Below are 22120 nucleotides of genomic sequence, written 5' to 3'. Positions count from 1 at the left end.
GCTTCCATGTTGTAGCTTCCGAAACCGCTAGTTGCAGGGTATCCACAGGTGATGTATCCTTGTTATTAAAACATTTATCGTTTCGTGCCTTCCATAAGTACCAGATCAACCATGGAAAGAAGGCCGTGCTCTCAGCTCTGCTAGGATCTGTTTGCAAATTCAGTAGCATATCAAAGTTAACAAAGATTGAGGAACTCGGGAAGACCCCCGGAGACGTCGGGACTGTCGATAATGCCCAACTTTGAATCGCTGGCGGGCATTCAAAGATGATATGGTTAATCGTTTCATTCTCCGCACCACAGCGTTGACAGACCGAGTCGTTACCGCAATGTCTTTCTTTTAGCTTGCTCGCTGAGGCGACATATCCAGACAGAGCTTGCCACAGAAAATGCTTGATTTTCCGCGGCGCCTTAAGTCTCCAAACCTTCTTCTTTAAACCATTGCAACTCGGTCCCAGGCTTATGTCCCCACGCAGCTTTTTCCGTTGTTCAACTGCAATGGTGTACCCAGACCTCACTGTGTATACCCCCGACTTTGTATGCTTCCAGCTGTAGCCGTCCTTGCGTCCCGTTTTGCTGATCCTAAGTGTGAGAATACGAGATACATCATCGGCAGCAATAAATTCATTTATAACGCCAACATTCCATTCAGCCTTGTCGACATCAATAAGGTGGTGGACTTTAAGATCAGTATCCATGATCACTGTCTTTGGTTTCGCCGCGCGAGCAGGTTCCGTAGGGATCCATGCGTCTTCCCAAACTTTCGTGTCTGCCCCTGTTCCTATCGTCCTCTTGATTCCACCGATGAGAATCGGTTTAGCTGCCATCAAGCTGTTCCACCCAAAAGATGGGGAATTTGCTTTACCTATTACAAGTGGATTCGAGTGTCTGTAGTATCTACCTTTAAGAACTCTTGCTAGAAGGGACTCGGGATGTGTAAGCAGACGCCATACTTGTTTAGCGAGAAGGGCCAGGTTGAAATCTCGGAAATCTCGGAAGCCCAAGCCTCCTTCCTCTACTGGTACACAGATTTTGTCCCATGCCACCCAATGCATCCCCCGATTGTTATTGCTTGTACTCCACCAGAAACGCGCCACTGCGGCGGATAGTTTGTTACAGATCTCTAAAGGTATCAAGTAACACGACATCACATAAGTCGGTACTGACTGGGCCACTGATTTGATTTGCACCTCTTTACCACCCTTTGATAATAGTTTACCTGACCAAGAGTTGATCTTTCCATTCATCCTCTCTTGAACGAAAGAAAAAACTTGTTTCTTTGATCCACAAATCTTTTCCGGCATTCCCAGGTACATTCCCATTCCTCCTTCGTTGTTAATATTGAGTGATCTTTTCAGATCGGTTTTTGTGGACGCTATGACCTTAGAACCGAACAGAACTGAAGATTTAGACTTGTTCAGTTGTTGTCCTGAGGCTTTCCCATAGACGTCAATGATGCGAACCAGTTCCCTGCATTGAGATTGCTCCGCTTTGCAGAAGAAGAGGCTGTCATCGGCGAAGAGTAAATGAGAGATGGCGGGGCTCCCTCTAGCAATCTTGATACCCGTAATAGTTTGATCTCTCTCCGCTTGTTTTATATGCGAGATCAGAACTTCCGTGCATAAAATAAATAGGAACGGAGACAGCGGATCGCCCTGTCGGAGACCCCGGGACGGCACGATCCTCCCTTTGGCCTCTCCGTTTATCAAGACTTGGTACGAGACGGAGGTAATGCATTTCATTATCCTTGCCACCCATATATGATCGAAGCCAAATTTTAGAAGTAGGGCTTCCATAAACCTCCATTCTACGCGATCGTAAGCTTTACTCATATCAGTTTTGATCGCCACGAACTTCCCTTTGCAGCTAGGATTTGTACGAAGCGCGTGAAACATTTCTTGGGCCACAAGGATATTATCAGTGATGAGCCTCTCTGCCACAAACGCAGATTGCGTCTCTGAAATGATCTTCGGCAGGATACTTTTCAGCCTAGATGATAAGATTTTTGAGATGATCTTATATCCCACATTGCAGAGACTGATCGGCCTAAATTCAGTCATCGCCTCCGGTCTTTCAGTCTTTGGTATTAGACATAAATTAGTCATGTTTAGTCTCTCATCAAGTTCCCCCGTATCAAAGAAACCCCTGACCATATTGCAGACATCCTTCCCAACCGAGCTCCAAAAGCGTTGGTAAAAGAGGCTAGTCATGCCGTCTGGACCAGGCGCCTTCTCCGGGTTAATCGCAAAAGTAGCATTTTTAATCTCCTCATCTTGAGGGATACGAAGTAGATTCTGATTCATGTCCTCTGAGACTGTCGCGGTAATAAACCGGAGGGATTCTTCAATGGTGTCTGGGTTTGTCGTAGTGAACAACGTCTGGAAATAGTCAACAGCGACTGCCTCTATATCGTCCTCTTTGTAAACCCATTGATTCATCGAGTTTCTCAGGCGAGTAATTCTGTTGCGTGCTCGTCTTTGTTTGGTCTTCGCATGAAAATATCTTGTGTTCCTATCTCCTTCTCGCAGCCATATAACTCGACTTTTCTGCTTCCAATAAAGCTCCTCTTCCCTATATGCTTCACAGAGTTTCCACTTCAATTCCAGTTCTTCTTCGCTTGAGATCATCTCGTCGTTTTGCACTTGATCTAGTTTTTGCTTTAAGCTTTCAATAAGCTTTGCGCTGTTGGTGGGATTCCGTTTCTTCCACCTTGAGATGGACCTGCGAGTCCTACAGATTTTGTCATAAAGCTCCAGGTCGGGTTCCATCTTTAGTGCCTCCCATTCTCCCTTAACAGTGTCGATGAAACCTTCTTTACCAAACCAGTTACGGTCGAAACGAAAGTTTCTTTTTCCGCGAGCCCCTCTGTTTTGAAACCTCGCTAAGATGGGCCGGTGGTCAGATCCCCAGCGCAACAAATACTCCACATAAGTGTGGGAAAATACATTATGCCAATCTTCATTTCCGACGGCTCTGTCCAGCCTACATTGCACCCGTCCTGCTCTGGTTCTTCCTGCCCATGAAAAAATGTTCCCTTTAGATGGAAACTCAATCATCCCGCACCCTGCAAGCATGTTTTTAAACGGCAGGAAAGAGCTTTCTGGTCGTTTTCGCCCCCCTCTTTTCTCCAAATTGCTTGTGATCTCATTGAAATCCCCCATCAAGAGCCATGCTCCTGTCCTGTTTGCACTCATCCGCAGCAACCTTTCCCATACATACTCACGGTATTCCACCACCGGATCTCCATACAAGAACGTGATAAACACTTCCTGTCCGTCTATCTGCGCTTTTATATCAATCATACGATCATTATAGAAAATAATATCCACCGCAGAGTCCTCCATGTAAAACAAAGCCAATCCACCGCCCCTACCAACAGGGTCCACGGTGAACAATTTATCATAACCAAATTCAAACTTAAAGTCTTGCATAAAAGAAAAATTGTTTTTTGTTTCTGAAAGAAAAAGAAAGCTAGGTTTAAAACAGCGATGCAACTCCCGGAGGTGTTGCTTGGTCAGGTAGGCTCCGGCCCCCTGACAGTTCCAGGCGATTGCACTCATATCTGAGTACTGGGTGGTTTCTGGGACCCCACCGAACCTGATGCAGCAGTAGATTTTCGGCCTTTGGTAACCGAAGGATACACCTCAACACGAGGGACCACCTTTGAGCCTGGGTCTTTCGTCATGAAGAGACGCCCCTGTTTGGCCAGCTTGCCTTTTGGTGATGCTCGACCTCTATTCGCAAGCTTCCTGGATGCAGCTAAACCTTTTGTGTCTGGGCTTCGCGTACCCCTGCGCTTATTTAAGTTTGCCGGGGGGAGAGGGTTCTTTTGCATCCTCCTGCCCTGTTCCGACATCCTTCTTGGAGGTAGGTTGTTCCTACTTTGTTCTCTTTTCTCTTTTCCCTCTCCTCCTAAGACTCTTCCATCTTCGTGTTGTTTCTCCAAGTTTTTAGTACCTGCGGTTTGATATTCTGGAGCCATCGTCTCTTCCACCATCGTCTCTTCCACCCTAGTTTCATCAAGCAGGTCATCATTGTCTAACATTTCCTCATCCATTTCAAGTTGTACGCTGGCATATTGTTCCTCAAATTCTTTCAACTCCTCCTCCGTCATCTCCTGCTCATTATCTGTTGGCTTGTCCAGTTCTTCTAGATTTGGCCTGTTAAGGGATGGAGCACCCGTCTCAATAGGACTTCGCAATGATATCACTCTTTCTGGAGAGGTCACAAATTCCTTTTCTTTCTCCGTAATCACCTGATTACCAGGGAACTCAGTTTGAACTGTATCAAAAATCTTCAAGATTCCACTTGCCGCACGGACTGTATCCAGATTTGTTTCTTTATCTCCTGCGTTCGCTTCAATTGCCTTCCCCTTAAGCATGCGTCTTCTTTCATCTTCGGTTTCCCTTGCTATCTCTCTCACATTCCTTTGGTTAGGGGAGAGAGCCATTTGTTCATCTCTCCTTTTCCCTGGCTCTCGAGTCGGTCGCCATTCCATTCGCGGCTGCTGTCTAGGCGAGTGGTATCGTCTTCCTGCGCCATCCCCTCTGTCATATCTATGACTTTCAGAGATAGTCCTCTGGGAATCTGGTGAGTTCCTAGTTGATTTTGATGAGAGATCCATTCTTCTGTGCTCATAATGCTGGTCTTTATTCGTTTGGTCCAGGTTGCGACCCCTGGTGTCAGGACTGGAACCTTTAATTCTCCAGCTCGAGGATGAGACCGAGTCACCGTGGTGGCCCCTCACAGAACGATTTCCAGAATCTCTGCTGCTGTGCTTCGACTCCTCATATTTATCCCTGTTGTAAGGATGATATCTCTCCCGATCACGGGGATTTCTTCCTCCATAGCTATGATCAATTCTATTCCAAACATTCTTTGCAATGTCTTCTCTTTTGCTTAGAATCTTTGATCTTAAATCCCCATGCTCTGTCCTCTGTGCTTGTCCTGGTCTGGCTCGCTCCTCTCTTCTTTGTGGGTGTTCCTGACGTCTCTTATCTGATTCCATCTCACGGGAAAATCTAGGATGGTTGTCGGTGTTCCACGCGTGGTTCTCGAAACCCCTGTGCAGATCGCGGCCTCTAAATGGTGCAGAGAAAGCTTCTCTGGCCGCCAGCTCCTCTTTCTCCTTACTTTCCAAACGAACTAAACGGTTAGCTTCTCTTTGTTCTGGGGACAGCTCAGGGCATGTACCTTCTTCATGCGATATTCTTTTGCAGGTAAAGCAATATCGGTGTAGCTCTTCATAAGACAAAGATACTTTGATGATATCACCATTCGCATATCCAGCCTTCCTCTCAAATTGCAAAGGTTCATCAGCATTAACAACAACTCGAACCCTTCCATTTTCGACATCTACCGTATCCACCTCTCCCAAAGCCCGGCCAATGCTCCTATATGATTCATCTTTTTTGTAATGTGTCGGTACTCCGGTGATATTCACCCACAAGAGTAAGGAGTTTGGATAGTCCTCCTTTATCGTTGGTATCCACCTTTCTAAGGAGAAGGTCCACTTATTAAAATGACATGGTCTACGGAGAAGTACTTTTTGGAGATCCTCCTCCTTATCGAAATCAAATTGGAATTTGTTATTCCCAAGGTTTGTTCCTCGTACCCTGCCTTCCACGTCCCAGATACTTCGTTTCGGCATATGTTTGATTAAAGCATCAACACTTCTACCATCCCGATGGAACATCCTTCCAACAAGGGATAGTTTATACTTCTCGACAAGATCAGTGTAATCGAATTCTGGAACTTTTATGATCTCTTCCTTGTCTTGGCTACGTCTGCGGTCATGTCGAGTACTCCCGACTCTGGTTCGATCCTTCCTTTCCCGATACATCGTAACAGCGGGGACCGGTAAGGATGAGACAGCGCCCTATTAGAGGGGAATAGAACTATTAACGTAATGTCGTTTACTTGATGCTCACGAAACCGGGAACCAAGGTATTACGCTACGAAAACAGAAGATAAAACACTGCAAGGGGCAGGAAAATTTAGGAACGAGAGGAGTGTGGTGTAGTCTCCCTCTCTCCTAGACCGCCGGTAAGAAACTAGGTCCTCCGCCTGAGACGGGGTTCAGATCTCGAAATCGCCTTGTCGTCGCCAAAACCCTAGCCGCCTTTTTAACAAATCCGATTTATTTTATTTAATTTGGTTTCTTTTGCTTTTTTTTCAAAGTTTCCTTTGCTTTTTTTTTTTACATTAAATATTGGTTCATCTGTCACGGGCTCTAAATAATTTAGACGTTTGTTTTACTTTATGGCAACATTTAATTGAAATACTTATGAAACTAATAATTACTTCATACTACTTATTTGTGTTTGAGGTTTTGGCACATTGGTTAAAAACACAAATTTGTATTTAATTTGCCTCATTTACATCAAAACATCATTAACTAAAATAAATTCAATCAATAAAAATAACATTGCAGAATATAAATAGTTAGAAAAGCTAAATATTTTTAAAAAATTTGCATGGAAATTTGGAAATTAAAATTGAAATTAAAAAATAGTTGAACATCGTTTATATTGAAGCTGAGGGAATAATGGAGTTCGAACTAAGATATAACGTGGATGGCGCCGTATGCAGTGTTGGACGGTGTGTATTGGACGAAATAAATGTGTTTACTGTTAGCAGCCTAGTATACGTATACAGTATTGGTTATTAGTTGGGCAGCGTTCAATGGATACTGATTAATGTAATGACTCGAGAAAGAAAACGTGTATTGTTTTAGTTATTTGTCTCCTTTGTTCAACTAGTGCATTAATTTAGGATGAAGATGATAAAATAATACAGTGAGGTAGAAATAAGCGAAATCACTAATCACATGGGACATGGCTTTGTATGAGATCCTGTCGCTTTTGCTCATTTCGTGTGAGTAGTTTTACTGCAATGAATGAATCGACCGTCTTTGTCTGGGCCCATTCCTTCAGTTACAGAGGAACGACTTTTGGGTTTTGGCCCGTTGATTGAATCTTCTTCCTCGCTTAGTGAATTTTTGATCATCATGCCACCAATAAGTCCTAACTAGAATGAGACAGTTGCCTATACATCAGTTTTATATCACGATTTGAAAAGGAAAGTTTTTGGAAAATTTTAAAGAGTTAAAATGGCTTCTTTCAAAAGTTTAAAAGATTTAGCTTTAATTCAGGAAGATCCAATGTATCCACTCACAAATTTTGGGACTGCTCATTTGTTTATTTTAATTTTAGGAATTTATATATAAAAAAATATTGTAAAATGTGTTGGTTTCCAAATCTTACATTTGAAATTTTATTTCTATTCTTAATTATAGTATATCTAATTGGATTTAATTTTTTATATATTCAACTTCCGAGTACTTTTAAATCCATTAAAATTTATTATAGTCACTTTTATAAATAAACTGAACATATTAAATAATACATCTATTAGTTATAAACTGTAAAATAAATAATCCAAAATTAGGATAAAATTACAGAATAAACCGTACAATTACATAATCTCCAATGATTCTCAATAAATTGTTTTAAATACACTAAATTGGATACCGTTTTTTCAAAAATACACTTAATCAAAATTAACATAACATTTGGATTTAGAGTTTATTGATGATTGTTTAGGGTGTAAAGGGTTAGATTGAGTTTATAAGCTTTTATAAATAGTTCTAAACATTTATAAGCGATACGGAGAATTAATTTTATCTTTTTCATAATAAACTTCAGATACTTATGAAAATATTTATTATTTAAAGATAAGTTTGAAAATAGTATAAGTTATGAGGTAAAGTTAGAATTCCCCATGATCATGTGACAAAAAATAACACTCTTTTTGTTTCAAAATAATATAGGTTTTAGAATTTTCACACATATTAAAAATATATTATTTTTTGATCATTAGTATATTATTTTCGTAATTAATTATTTTCAGCAAGACCAATAAAAGTTTACTAAATATGACTATATTTTTGAAGTTTGCAGTTACTATTGAATAATACATTAAAACAATTTTTTCAAATATTTCCGGAATGGAAAGAGTATGATTTTACTTAGAATTGACATGCATATTTTTTATACTTAACTAGGATAAACAAGCTTAATTTTAAAATTTGTATAAACTAAAATATCGGTGTTTGAGATCTTTCATTGTCTTTCACAATTAAAAAAAAAACATGTTATAGTATGAGAAATTCTCATTTGTTTGTAAGCGATTCATCCTACAAATATCACTAAATTAGTGATTCAATATAAAAGTGATATTTTTAGTTTTTTTTTTTGAAAGATACTTTTGCATTTCTTTAAACTGGTTTGCGAGTCCAACTTAAACTAACAAGAGCCTTATAATGATTACTGGACCGTTAGCCCATTAAATCTACCCAACTTTCTAATTTGAAAACGCACCGTTTTAAACATTTTATCAAATCTTTTATTTTTTCATCGATCTGTAAAACAAAATGATTCAGATTGGTTCATGCTCGAAATCTAGATTTTGAAAGGGGAAAAGAGCTTCTTCGAATCGAGACATTGAATCAAAACCCAATCCCCCAAATCTGAATCTACAAAAAGCTCTTTACCTCACTTGGTATGTAGCCTAGCATCATCCCCTCACTTCTCTCATCTCCTCGCTTAGGCTTTCCTCTAAACTCAGCCGCCTCATCCTTTAGGGTTTTCCCCCAAAAAAATCAAAACCCCTTTTCAGATGGAAGGAAGAAGGATCACAGCTAGCCCTAGACCTTGCAGCGGAAGAAGAGTCGTGGCGAAGAAGAGGACTCGTCCCGATGGGTTCGTCAACAGCGTTAAGAAGCTCCAGCGAAGAGAAATCTCGTCTCGGAAAGATCGAGCTTTCTCAATCAGCACTGCTCAGGAGAGGTTCCGTAACATGCGTCTAGTGGTAAAGAGTCTTTTCCCTAATTTTTTTATCAAAACCCTAGAAAATTGCTAGTTGGGTTTGCTTAAAGTTTCGAACTTTGGATCGATTTTGATTTTTTCAGGAGCAGTATGATACTCATGACCCCAAGGGGCATAGTTTAGTTGCGTTGCCGTTTTTGATGAAGAGGACTAAAGTTATTGAGATTGTTGCTGCGAGGGATATTGTCTTTGCGCTTGCTCATTCTGGTGTCTGCGCTGCTTTCAGTAGAGGTAGATAACTTTGTCTGCTTTAAATCTTTAAGCTTTGTGTGTTTGTGTGACTTAGAGACAGCTTTATAATTTTGCAGAGACGAATAGAAGAATATGTTTTTTAAATGTGAGTCCAGATGAAGTGATACGGAGCTTGTTCTACAACAAGAACAATGATTCCCTCATCACTGTCTCTGTTTATGCTTCTGACAATTTCAGCTCTTTGAAATGCAGATCCACTAGGATTGAGTATGTTGTCTCTCTCCCTTGTTGTTTTATATCTTTATGGGTTATGTAGAGACTAATGTGTCTTTCTGGTTGTTTTTTTTCAACTGTTAAGGTATATTCTGAGAGGTCAGCCAGATGCAGGGTTTGCCCTTTTTGAGTCTGAGTCATTGAAATGGCCTGGCTTTGTAGAGTTTGATGATGTCAATGGAAAGGTGCTTACCTATTCTGCGCAGGACAGGTTATTTTCTGGTCTTCACTACCCATATTTGGTAGACTGCAAGTTTCTTCCTCTGAGACCACTAGCTGTTTCTGCAGTGTGTACAAGGTTTTTGATCTGAAAAACTATACCATGCTGTATTCCATATCAGACAAACATGTTCAAGAAATTAAAATCAGGTAACCTTTCTCCATTTGTCTTTAGCCCTTTTGTGTTTCTTCATCCTTTTTGGACATTATATTGGACTGAAGGATTTGTAACTTAGTTATATGTCCTTTTAACTTATGTTTCATTTCATGCATCAGTCCAGGGATAATGTTATTGATCTTCAAGAGAGCTACTAGTCACGTTCCTTTGAAGATTCTGTCGATAGAAGATGGCACAGTTCTCAAGTCCTTCAATCATTTGCTTCACCGAAACAAGAAAGTTGATTTCATTGAACAGTTTAACGAGAAACTTCTTGTGAAACAAGAGAATGAGAATCTCCAAATTCTTGACGTAAGTTTTTTTTGTTTGTATCAGTTTCAGATCAGTCTCGTAGTTTCTTGTTTTTACAAAGGTTTGTTTCTGATTTGTAAACGCAGGTTAGAAACGCTCAACTAATGGAAGTTAGCAGAGCCGAGTTCATGACACCTTCTGCGTTCATATTTCTGTATGAGAATCAGCTGTTTCTAACGTTCAGGAACCGAAACGTATCTGTGTGGAACTTTCGCGGAGAGCTCGTGACTTCCTTTGAGGATCATCTCCTATGGCATCCGGACTGTAACACAAACAACATCTACATAACAAGTGATCAAGATCTGATCATCTCGTATTGCAAAGCAGATACCGAAGATCAGTGGATAGAAGGAAATGGTAAAATAGAATAAGCTCATTTAGTTATAGGCTATCCTTGTAACTAACGAGTGTCTCACTGATTGATTGGTTTGTTAATGGTGCAGCGGGATCGATCAATATCAGCAACATATTGACTGGGAAATGCTTAGCTAAGATAACGTCAAGCAGTGGACCTCCAAAAGAAGATGAGAGCAGTAGCAGTAGCAGCAGTTCTTTGGGGAACAACTCAAAGCTGAGAAGAAACGCTGTGGCTGAAGCTTTGGAAGACATAACGGCTCTGTTCTATGACGAAGAACGCAATGAGATATACACAGGAAACAGACACGGCTTTGTTCATGTGTGGTCCAATTGATTTCACATCATCATCATCATCATCATGTTAGCTACTTCTACTACTTGTACTGTGTTATTTGGTTTACTTCAATTGTGTGTGTAGCGATCAATCTGTTTTAACTTAGTGTTTTTCGAGCAGCTATTTGTGTTGTTGTGAACTACGTTTGGGCATGTGTTTGTGATTCAGAATGCCAATTATGTACACTAGTTTCATTGTACGTAACATTTGGGTTTGACAAAATGTATTACAGACCCTTTATTACATCTTTGCTATTCCTTTGCTAACAGTCAAGTTGAGCTGCAAGTTTTGTATGATTACATTATTGAAGAAACAATCTTATTTGAATCTTCTAATTGTTACCACACCATTATGTAATGCATTCAACTGAAACTTGTCAAGGATTGTAGTTGAGCATTTTCTGCATTTTATTCAAACATAAATGCAATCAGATGAAAAAGCAGAAGAGATTTAACAAAGAGTTTCAGCTTATGAAAAAGAGGAATCAGAAGCAAGAGATGGAGCAAGAGCTAAGTTCTGCGGCCATTGTTGCTCAATCGGTGTTCCTAGCAATCTCTTAACGAAAAAAACTTACAAAAACTAAATCTCTATACAATAATGCTGATGACACAAGGTCGAATCCAAAACTCAGTTGAATTCAGCAAAAATAGTATATAGTCTATTGTTCTCAATTGGTAGGTAGCTGTATCATCCAATGCCCCGAGTAGCTAGAGCATAGAAGTATCAAGATTCAAGAACCAATGGAAGACATTATTCTAAGGAGAGACAAAAGAACCTGAAAATATGAAGCAACTGCTGAAACTCAAATCAACAGGGAAGAGAGCTGCCTCCTCACCATCCCAGCTGTTCAAATCCAAATAAGCAAACAATCATAAACACAAAATCACAGCCCCTCTGAGATACACTCAAAACACCATTTGAGACTACTAACCAAAGATGCAACCAACAGACCACATGTCAACAGCAGTTGAATAATGAGTCCAACCAAGAAGAACTTCAGAAGCCCTATACCAGAGAGTAACAATCTCATGCTCTACAACTTAAGAATACAATTGAAAGAAACTCTTTATCTTTCACCAGAAGAAGATTCTGTTGTTGGTTTCAGATCACTGTCAAGCACATGCAAATCGCTATGAAACATTCGGATTGGCCCCAAACTTTACAGGGATATATGTACATACAGTGTAGTATAGAAAGAAATATTTTTTTAAGATTCATCTTAGAAGGTTTACGGCTACTGAAATCTCAGGGCAGGCCTTGAGCACACTGTAACAATGGCAACTCCTTTACAGAGAAGATTCAAGCGGCATAGGGTTTAGGTTAGCACATTTCTTATACTAGTCAATGAAATGTTTTGAGCTCGGTTTGGTCGGAGGATTCGGTTTGGATTGGTAGTTACTTTGTGGATTTTTAAAAAGAAGATAAATTCAAATTAAACACTTTAGTTTCATTAAACGAGAAAAGACAAAATATTGAGCCATGTAAGGAAGAAAATTGCAATCAACTCTCAAAATGTACATAACATCTTTTGATAGCAAACTCTTTATTCTCCACCATCAATTTCTTTTGGATCTTCATCATCATGAGCTTCATCACCTACATCATCAGCCACAACCTCCTCCTCCATCCCCTTCTTTACTCTCTCTAGCTCCTTCTCCTTCTCTTCCAACTTATCTTGCAATATTATCACCTGAAAAGTCATCATCATCATCATAAGCTTTTGCCTCATCAAAATCCCATTTCCATCAAAAAAATCTAAAGGAGTTAAAGAGATAGACAAAGGATCAACACCGTTTCGTTTGATCTCTCAGCATCATTAATTAATCCTTCCATGTGTTTGAACAGTCCTGCATTCAACAAAACCTCTCAAGTTCTCAACAATCCAAATTCCACATGTACAAGAAAAAAAAACATTTTTGCTAAGTTACCTTCAAATTGCTTTCTAAGTTCTGCGTTTTGAGACTTCTGCACTGAAAGCTTCATTGCTAGTTCATGAATCTATACATCAAACCATCAGTGTTCTCACGAGTTCCAGAGAATAGTTTCTTCTTCGACATTCCAAAATAATTCCTAGAATGAAGATTTAGAACAGAACAAGCTTATGATACCTTTCCTTCAGCAGCTTGGCGTCCAATCTCCTCGTTTTCCTCTTGCAGGGTTTTGCACTTTTCCATAAGCATCCTGCCCTTTACCCCCAGAGGGGTGAAAGTAACTGCTGTATAACTATCCTGGAGTTCCTTGATCTTCTTGTCTTTTTCCTCAACTAGATTCTGTCGTTAAAACATAAACAAGAAACATGAGGTCCAATTTTCATGTCCTCATCATCCTTTATTTTTACAAAAAGAAAAAAGAAAAATTGTGTTTCTGCAACTGTATCTACAGCCTAAGAGAAAACAAACCAAATTGAACTTTTTACCATGAATCTCCAAATGAATAAAATGAGAGCTAAGTGTTTAAGGAGTCATCTTTCATGTATTTTAAATCTCAAATAAACTTTCTTTAGTTCCGAATCATCTATGGAATTATATTACGACCAATGCATTCATATTGAAGATAGAGAAGAGTAGGTGCAGACCTTCAGACGTGAAAATTCTTCATGAATGGCTGGATCCAGTAACAACCTCCTCGCCTATAAAGTTAAGCCACAAACAATTAAATTACACTGTTATCTAGTTCTTTTGAGCTGCTATAATGTAATTTGATTCTTTATTTCAGACTTATGAACAATTAGATGCCAGGAGAAGGTTTATAAGAAACATCACTAATCATCGTACCTAGCCTATGAGGAAAGTCGATCCTTAAAGGAGCACTATTACATTAAAAAAAGTGGAAGATTATGCCTAAAGAAGTGCAAATTTCCTCTACAAATAACCACCTACTTCAGAATGAAAACATTTGGAAGAAGTGTACCTGCATTGACGCTGGCTTGAGTTGAGATTTCAAATCGCGAACAGCTGACTAGAAAACACAAAGCAAAGAGTATGTTCAGCGACATTCATTATATGTAATGGTCAAGAAAACATGTGGACAGCAGGCAATGAATTCCTTGAGAAACTACCTTTAATTCTGCCATTTCTTGTTCCCGTTTCGCATACTGCACAATACATGAAGCTTCTTTCCTCTTGGCGATTTCTAACTGAAAGGGAAATAATAACCATCAAACGGTCTTTACAAACTCAAGACCTTGGTATTGATACATAATATACTTATTACTCCAATGCCAAAACCTGTTCTTTCAAAGATCTCTCAGAAGACTTCAAATTTTGGATGTAGTCGATCAAAAACCTAGGTTCTGAAAGGAACATCACCAAACATCATCACCTACTCAAAAGTGCAAGCTAGCAAGCAACAACATTAACTGGAGAAGGCTAACCAGGAGATTTTCCCGCGGGTACAAAGGACTCGTTCTGAAAAGCAGACTTCCACTTATTAATCTCTGTTTTAGCTGATTCAAGCTCATTCTGACCACAAAACAATAAAAGTCAGATTCATAAAAAATGCTATAGGGAAGACCAATATCAAACAGATTAAGAGAACAATACTTGGCATGAAGCAAGCTCATCTTCACAATTCTTAAGACTGCCAAAGAGAGAGTAAAAAAAGAAGGTTAGAACTATACATCAAACTAAACACACACACTCTCTTTTCTTTTTGCTCTTTACTAATTTGAATGATGGATAAAAAAAAACCTCTCTCGGAGTTGCAAAATCACGCCAGTGGTAACACCAGGGGCATCCTCCTCCACTTCGGTACGACCCTGTGTGTAGATAAACAAACAAAGCTTCTCTCATAAACCAAACCATAGTGTTAGCATATGAGACAGAGAGAACAAGAGAAAGTGATGACAGCAAAATCACTGAAGCAGTACATACATTCAGAAGCAAATTTATAAAGTCCTAAACTTTTCAATGTTGTTAGTTATGATTTTAAAAAAAGGGGTACCTTTTTGGATCCGAAGATGTCATCTTCATCGTCTTCAAGATCATCGAAGCTTCTTTTACTACCTGTAAGAATTATACGGAAGAAAGTGAGGCGATAAGAGTATCAATGTCATGAATCGATAGATGTGAGAGACCTGAAGCTCCGGCGGCGGCATTGGTAGCGGGAAAATCCATCCGGGCGGAGTGTGTGACGAGAACGACGGTGATTGAAAGTTTTAGGGTTTAGTTTTTATTTTTTCTTTGGAGGGGAATAAGAGAGATGGGTCAACCCGGTTTTCTGGATACGGTTTTTGTTCTACTTGTGCAATTAGCTATTTTTGTGATTTAGATGTACAATTACACAAAATTATTTGAGTATAATAATTGTTTTATTTTAAAAAGCAAAAAAAAATATATCAAATGTTTTGTATAATTAATTGCACGAGGAAGGACATGTGTGATCTCAGATCATATGTTTTCTTTTTTTTTTTTTTTTTTTTTTTTTTTTTTTTTTTTGGACATCCTTTCCAAATAAACCCATCAGGGTAAAAGTTTACATCAGATGTAACTCGTACTAGAGAAATCGACAATTACAGAGACAGCATAATAAGGAACTTAATAATATAATGTGAAACTTTTGTGAAGCAGATCTGATGATTCCCTTCTCAAGCTTGGAATCTATCAAACCATATATACAAATATGACTCTTCATATTGTCGCAGAGAAGTTGTACCGATAGTTCTCTCCCTGTCAAGACCAAGAAGCTTTGCCCGAGCCTGGAGTTGAACCTCTTTGACGATCAGAGTAGCTGGCTTATGTAAAGCAGAGTGAAGACGGGAATTCCTTTCCCTCCAAATGAAATAAACAGAAGCTTGGAAAACTAATTTCAAGATAGCTTTAATCTTCTTACGCAAGGGGACTGAAGTGAGCCAAGGAACAATCTCTTCCAAAGAAGTAGGAAAGGTGAGCCTGAGTTTAGATAATAGCATTCCCCACACTGCAATAGAGAAGTGACACTCAAAAAACAGATGTTTAGACGTCTCTGTTGCATGACCACAGAGAAGACACTCTTCGGGAACCACAAGACCCCATGATCTTAATCTGTCACGAGTCAGCATTCTGTCCTTAAGTACAAGCCATACTATGAAAGAATGCTTGGGAATATTTTGGCTAAACCAGACCACCTTGTGCCAAGCCACTGAGGGCGGAGTAGGGTTTAGGGAAAACCAAGTCTTGGAAGCTGAGAACCCTGATGGAGGGTCGTTTACCGAGTTCCTCCACATATAATAGTCACACTCTGAGGAAGAAATGTCTGGAGCCTGCGAAGGTAAGGATTGACGCAGTAGTCTTAACGTCGGGTTCCTAGAACGAGGAGCTCTCCAAGCACCTGCTACCACCGCCTCAGCAACTGAAGATTCAATAGGAATGCCCGAGACCTGAGGTCCTAGCGTTCCAGTAATATCAATAAGAGACCCCAATTCCGTCCAGTTATCATGCCAAAAGGACGCAATTGAACCAGAGTTAACATGGCAGAGAATGCGGGGTTTTGCTAGATCTCGAAGCTTCATGAGACGTCTCCAAATCCAGCTACCCACATTTGAGAAATCAAAAGACCAAAACAGTCTCGCAGCTATAATATGTTCTCGAACCCAAGCAACCCATAACGAATCAGAACCAGCAAAAATAAACCATATTAATTTGATTCCATAAACCTGATTTAAATCAGCAAGTCGACGCAAACCCAACCCTCCACACTCTTTAGGTAAACAAACAGCTTCCCATGAGACTTTTGCTCCTCTTGCCGAATTAGGTGCTCCTGTCCAGAGGAATGCATTACAAATCTGTTCGAGAGTATCCAAGCATTCCTTCGGCAGGGGAAAGATAGATGACCAGAAGTTGATCATGCTGTAAATAACTGATTGAATCAGCTGTAGCCTGCCGGCAAAAGAGAGCCGTTTAGACGTCCATGAAGAAACCCGGCTTCTAACTTTATCCACCAAAGGTTGGTAGTCCTGGCGTCTCAGCTTATGAGGCGATAAGGGGACTCCAAGATACTTAACAGGAAGAGATCCTTGCACAATCCCAAAATCAGATGCTAGAGCTGATGCTGCTTCCGAATTATTTCCATCAACAAAAACACAAGTTTTTCTAAGGTTCAGCGCCAACCCTGATCTTCTCTGAAAATCCCTAAGAACCGTCATAATACCTCTCAAGGACTCGGAAGAGCCATCAAAAAAAATGAGAAGATCGTCGGCAAAGCTCAAATGGGTAACCAAAGGATTACAACATTTAGGATGGATACCAAATTTCTCTTCTCTGGCTGCAGTATCTAGATCTTTTGATAGAATATCCATGGCCATAACAAAGAGTGAAGAGGAGATAGGATCTCCTTGTCGTAATCCTTTTTTTCCCGGAAAGAAACCCGCTAGTTCTCCATTTAAGGACACTGAGTAAAATGGGGTGGTAATACACTGCCTTATCCAAGAGATAAAAATAGGGGGTAAGTCGAAAGCTTGAAGGATATTCAAGACAAAATCCCACTCAATGCTGTCATATGCTTTAGTAATATCCACTTGCAAACAGCCTCTTGTTGTTGCTCCACTCTTGTGAAAATCTGCCACTAGCTCTGAGGCGAGGAGAACATTCTCGCATAATAGCCTTCCTTTGATGAAACCCACTTGGTTCCTTTGAACAGCCTTAGGAGTAATAATCCTCAGCCGCGCAGCCAACAACTTTGCAATGACTTTGTACACAGTATTACAAAGTGAAATAGGTCGAAAGTCAGACAAAGAAGAGGCACCAGGCGTTTTTGGGATCAAGGAAATGACAGTGGCATTCGTTTGTCTCTGCATGTCAGGCTCCAAAAAGAATTGCTTCACTGCTCTAGTGAAATCCTCACCCACTAGATTATTTTGGTTATTTTCTTTTTTGAGTATTATTTTATGACAAAAATTTTAAAATAGGTTATTTGAGAGAATTGCCTGATATATTATTTTGGGTTCTACATTAAAATATTTTTTAATTTTTGTACTTTTAACTAAAACATGTTAAGTAGTAATTTAGGCTCCGATTTTGTAATCTGGGGATATTAACGAGGCGATGACACGAAAAAATTCAACCAGAACAATTGAATTTAAGTAAGTCTAAAAAAATCATTTTTTTGTCAAAAAAAAGAATTCATTTTCTCGTTTCGTGGAACATGCATGGAGGCTGAATTTTCAACAAGGTTTATGTATTCAAAGGTATCTCCGTAAAAAACAACTTAAAAGACAACCTCATAGGACTACTATAAAACTCTACCACACGCCAAGTTTGACTACATTCATCTTTTTTAATAGACCGACGTTAACAAGAAAGTTGTATAAATTAAGAAGTTCCGGAGTTCATGTACTCAAAGCAAGAAAAGTAAACAAGAGAGAGATATAGAAGAAAAGAATGGCTGCCTTATCAGAGAAAGACGCTTCAGCTTATCTGGACGCAAGACCTAGATATCCCACCGATTGGTATAAGAAGATAGCCGAACGGACACAAGACCACAAGTTTGCTTGGGATGTCGGAACTGGTAATGGTCAGGCTGCCATTGGGGTAAACTTTCCAATTCTCTGTCTTCTTCGTTAGACTTGGAAAGACCTGAAACCTTTCTTTACTATATATGATCTAGTTAGTATGAATTGTGACACGATACATATATTAATTACGCTGATAATTCAGCAAAAAAAAGATAACTATTTCACTTAGGAGGGTTCTTTTGTAATTTTAAAGAAGTCAAACTTGGTGGCGGTCACACTGATTGTTGTCTTTGTCTTTGTTATTTTTTTATTTGCGTAGTTTTCTTTTCTTTTGTTTGACTAAAAAATGTATGTGAATAAAAGTTATACACAAAAAGGAATTTAGGAAAATATCATCACAGATACTGTTAGATTCGGGTTTATTATGGGCTTCCAACTCAAAACCAATTGGCAATTAGTGGATTGGCCCTAACCCTTTATATAGTAGTAGATTATTTCTTATATTTCCGATGTGGGATGTTTCTCATCAATACCCTCCCTCACGCTCAGACATCTAGGTCTGAAGCGTGGACAATGTGGGAATAACATCCACAGAGGGTCCAACATCGGTACAGTAGTAGTAGTAGTAAATTAGGTCAAAGGATCTTATCGCTCTGATACCATGTTAGATTCGGATTTATTATGGGCTTCCAACTTAAAACCAATTGGCAATTAGTGGATTGGCCCTAACCCTTTATATAGTAGTAGATTAATTCTTATATATCCGATGTGGGATGTTTCTCATCAATACCTGTTAGATTCGGGTTTATTATGGGCTTCCAACTTAAAACCAATTGGCAATTAGTGGATTGACCCTAACCCTTTATATATTACTTAATGTCCCATTGATTTTCCAATGTGGGATACATATCCCTTAATACCCCTCCTCGAGATGATGGCTCTTATCGGCCAGAAATCTCGGAACTTTAAGACAGTTATACTCGGTCGAGCGAGTCAATTACGACCTATATACCCGGTCGGGTAGGGTTAATATTAATTAGGGGTTTAACTTATTAAGATCTGGGCTCTGATACCATGTTAGATTCGGGTTTATTATGGGCTTCCAACTTAAAACCAATTGGCAATTAGTGGATTGGCCCTAACCCTTTATATAGTAGTAGATTAATTCTTATATATCCGATGTGGGATGTTTCTCATCAATACCCTCCCTCACGCTCAGACATCTAGGTCTGAAGCGTGGACAATGTGGGAATAACATCCACAGAGAGCCCAACATCGGTATAGTAGTAGTAGTTGTAGTAAATTAGGTCAAAGGATCTTATCGCTCTGATACCATGTTAGATTCGGGTTTATTATGGGCTTCCAACTTAAAACCAATTGGCAATTAGTGGATTGGCCCTAACCCTTTATATAGTAGTAGATTAATTCTTATATATCCGATGTGGGATGTTTCTCATCAATAGATACCATAATCTTTCATGCATGACTTAGAACTTATAACAAGTGAGCTTAGATTCGGCAAATTTTGGAAGAAGGAAGATATATATTAAGGCAAAACTCAACAAGAGGAATACATCATCGATGTTTTTTATCCACGTGGTCTCATTATGAATTGTTACGTGAACGGTGAATCAAGTGAAAAATCAAATAACAGCTTTGTTGATATAGCTATGCATATGATATAACAGGAGAACGTGTCCTATTAAGTATTAGCGTTGAATCTTTATATATAACAAAAGATTAATAACTCTCTATATCTTACACAGCTTGTTGATCATTATGAGAATGTGGTGGCTACCGATATAAACGAGGCACAACTTAAACGAGCAATCAAACACTCAAGAATCAGTTACCATCACACTCCAAAAAACATGTCAGAAGACGAAATGGTGGCTCTAATCGGTGGAGAAAACTCTATGGATCTCATAGTTGCTGCACAAGCTGTCCATTTTTTCGACTTGACCACATTTTACAACGTTGCAAAACGTGTACTCCGTAAGGACGGTGGCCTAATCGCCATTTGGGTCTACAACAGGCATGTTCGTTTTATAAACGCCAAAACTAGCGGCAGCGGCAGAAAATAAAGCTAGGGCAGGAGGATATTCTTTTGATCTTCTGATTAAAAACAGACGCAACGGACAATCCGAGATATAAAAACGGAATCACCGCTGCCGCTGAAATTTCGAGCGTCGTATTTTCTAGGTTGAACTTGACGCAGCGACTGGAAAATACGGAGGAAGCGGTTGTTTTTACAAAACCCAGCGTCATCAATTAGATGATGATGATAGTTATTTGCTTTATATTGTTAAAACGCGGACGCTGCCGCTGCGTCTCCAAAAAGAACAGGACTAACGATATCATTATCTCCCCCGAGATAGATCCCATAATGAAGAGCCTTGTCGACTCCACCCTTCCTTTTAGAACTCCTATTATGAATTTGGCGTTTGATAGTTATAAAACGCTGCCGTTTCCTTTTGAGAGCATAGGGATGGGATCTGAGGGAGAGCCTGTTAGGCTTGACATTCCGCATAAGCTTTCTCTTAAAGGGTTCATAGGGTTCTTGAAATCTTGGCAGCCTGCTATGAAGGCCAAGGAACAAGGAGTAGAGCTTGTTGATGAAGATCTTATAACCAAGTTTGAGGAAGCTTGGGGTGATGAAAACCAAGTTAAAGATGTTTACTACAAGGCTCATATGATTGTTGGGAAAATTCCGGTATTTTTACAACATCTTAAACATCCATCAGACATTTTAATTAACTAGCATAATTAATCCTTCACATTGTATAATATCAGTCATTGTTACTTATTAGTAACTGGTGAACTTGTTTTTGAGCAGGAAATGAGAAGTGAATCTGATAAAGTGTCTGAAGACAGTAACAAAGATAACTTGCTGCAAACCGATGTTGGGAGAAAGCAAGAAAGGCGACAACCATCAGATGACGAAAATAGACAAAGTAAGAAACAAAACACAAGTGAAGATGAGGCATGCTAGAGAATAATGTGTGGTTAGCGATTTGAGTTATTAAAGTTTGTATTAACGAAAATATGAACCATCGCGTCAGTATTTTAGCAATTCAATAAGGGGTTTAAATAAATAAAATCTTTTAAACCATTTGAGAACAATGTTACGTTTTTTTATCTCTTTCCTTTTTTCAACAAGAACAAAATAATAAAATAGTTATGTTTTTGATATCAATATTCGTTATTAATAAAATAAAGATCTTAACGGGAACGCCTTGGTTTTCCTACAAACCTGAACCACGACCAGCATGTAATGGATGGACTTGAGAGTTGTGTAACATGCATGCTAGAGTTACTGGATTCGGCTTGAAAGAAAATTAAATACTCACTCCCTTACTAAATATAATATGTTTTAGATAAAACTATAGAAGCATATATATTTTGAAAATTTCTTTTATTTAAAAGTGTCATTAAAACTATAAAGTTTACTTAGTAAAAGAACTATATAAGTTTTAAAATTACTCAATCAATTAGAAAAAATAAATTATAAAATATAAATGATTATACAATTTTGATAGGGTTAAAATTTACCTAAAATTGAGAACATTTTACATATTGTAATATCAAAAAATCTTGTAAACTTTGGAATGGTTAGACTAAGCCAGATAAGGCGCTGGCATCAAAGTATGAACACTTAAACATGTTTGAAAAGAGATCTCTGATGTATAAGACCCTGGTCGGTAAGGTGATAGAAGTAATAAATATGATTGGAAGTCACTCATATTTGATTATACCATGGATCCAAAACATACTCTATAGGATTATACTTTTTTTCTTTCCAAAATAGCTCATAAAAAAAAGATAAAAAAAAAACAATAATAGTTTAGTTTATTATTATTTAATGAATATTATTTTGGTAATTTTCTTTTGTTGTGTATCATTTTGTGATAAAGTTATTTTTGTGATATTTAATAAAATTGTTAAAGACACATATCTGCG

At 38.8% G+C, this 22120-nt stretch overlaps 3 protein-coding genes across 3 annotated transcripts; 2 read left to right on the top strand and 1 right to left on the bottom strand.

Moving 5' to 3' along the window:
• Positions 1-8419: 8419 nt before the first annotated feature.
• Positions 8420-10978, top strand: LOC106415675. Its single transcript, XM_013856434.3, has 8 exons — positions 8420-8870; positions 8971-9118; positions 9196-9346; positions 9438-9563; positions 9641-9721; positions 9848-10040; positions 10127-10397; positions 10484-10978. The coding sequence occupies exons 1-8, from the start codon at positions 8679-8681 to the stop codon at positions 10729-10731; spliced, it is 1410 nt and encodes a 469-aa protein (XP_013711888.1). The 5' UTR covers positions 8420-8678; the 3' UTR covers positions 10732-10978.
• Positions 10979-12157: 1179 nt separating this feature from the next.
• Positions 12158-14842, bottom strand: LOC106412020 (FKBP12-interacting protein of 37 kDa). Its single transcript, XM_048741134.1, is given in 13 exon segments — positions 12158-12421; positions 12523-12578; positions 12660-12729; positions 12840-13001; positions 13307-13360; positions 13642-13689; positions 13790-13867; positions 13959-14023; positions 14105-14192; positions 14274-14310; positions 14421-14488; positions 14674-14761; positions 14763-14842. Coding segments are annotated over 13 exon segments (1026 nt in total). The 5' UTR covers positions 14828-14842; the 3' UTR covers positions 12158-12274.
• A 3142-nt stretch (positions 14843-17984) lies between these two features.
• Positions 17985-21356, top strand: BNAA09G34080D (methyltransferase ptaI). The gene is made up of 4 exons (XM_013852913.3): positions 17985-18236; positions 19927-20199; positions 20502-20873; positions 20997-21356. The coding sequence occupies exons 1-4, from the start codon at positions 18087-18089 to the stop codon at positions 21150-21152; spliced, it is 951 nt and encodes a 316-aa protein (XP_013708367.1). The 5' UTR covers positions 17985-18086; the 3' UTR covers positions 21153-21356.
• Positions 21357-22120: the final 764 nt, after the last annotated feature.

Source organism: Brassica napus, chromosome A9 (genome assembly GCF_020379485.1).
Source record: "Brassica napus cultivar Da-Ae chromosome A9, Da-Ae, whole genome shotgun sequence".
Lineage (NCBI taxonomy): Eukaryota > Viridiplantae > Streptophyta > Magnoliopsida > Brassicales > Brassicaceae > Brassica > Brassica napus.
Note: the sequence above shows the minus strand (reverse complement) of the source record. Positions and strands in the feature narration are given on the sequence as shown.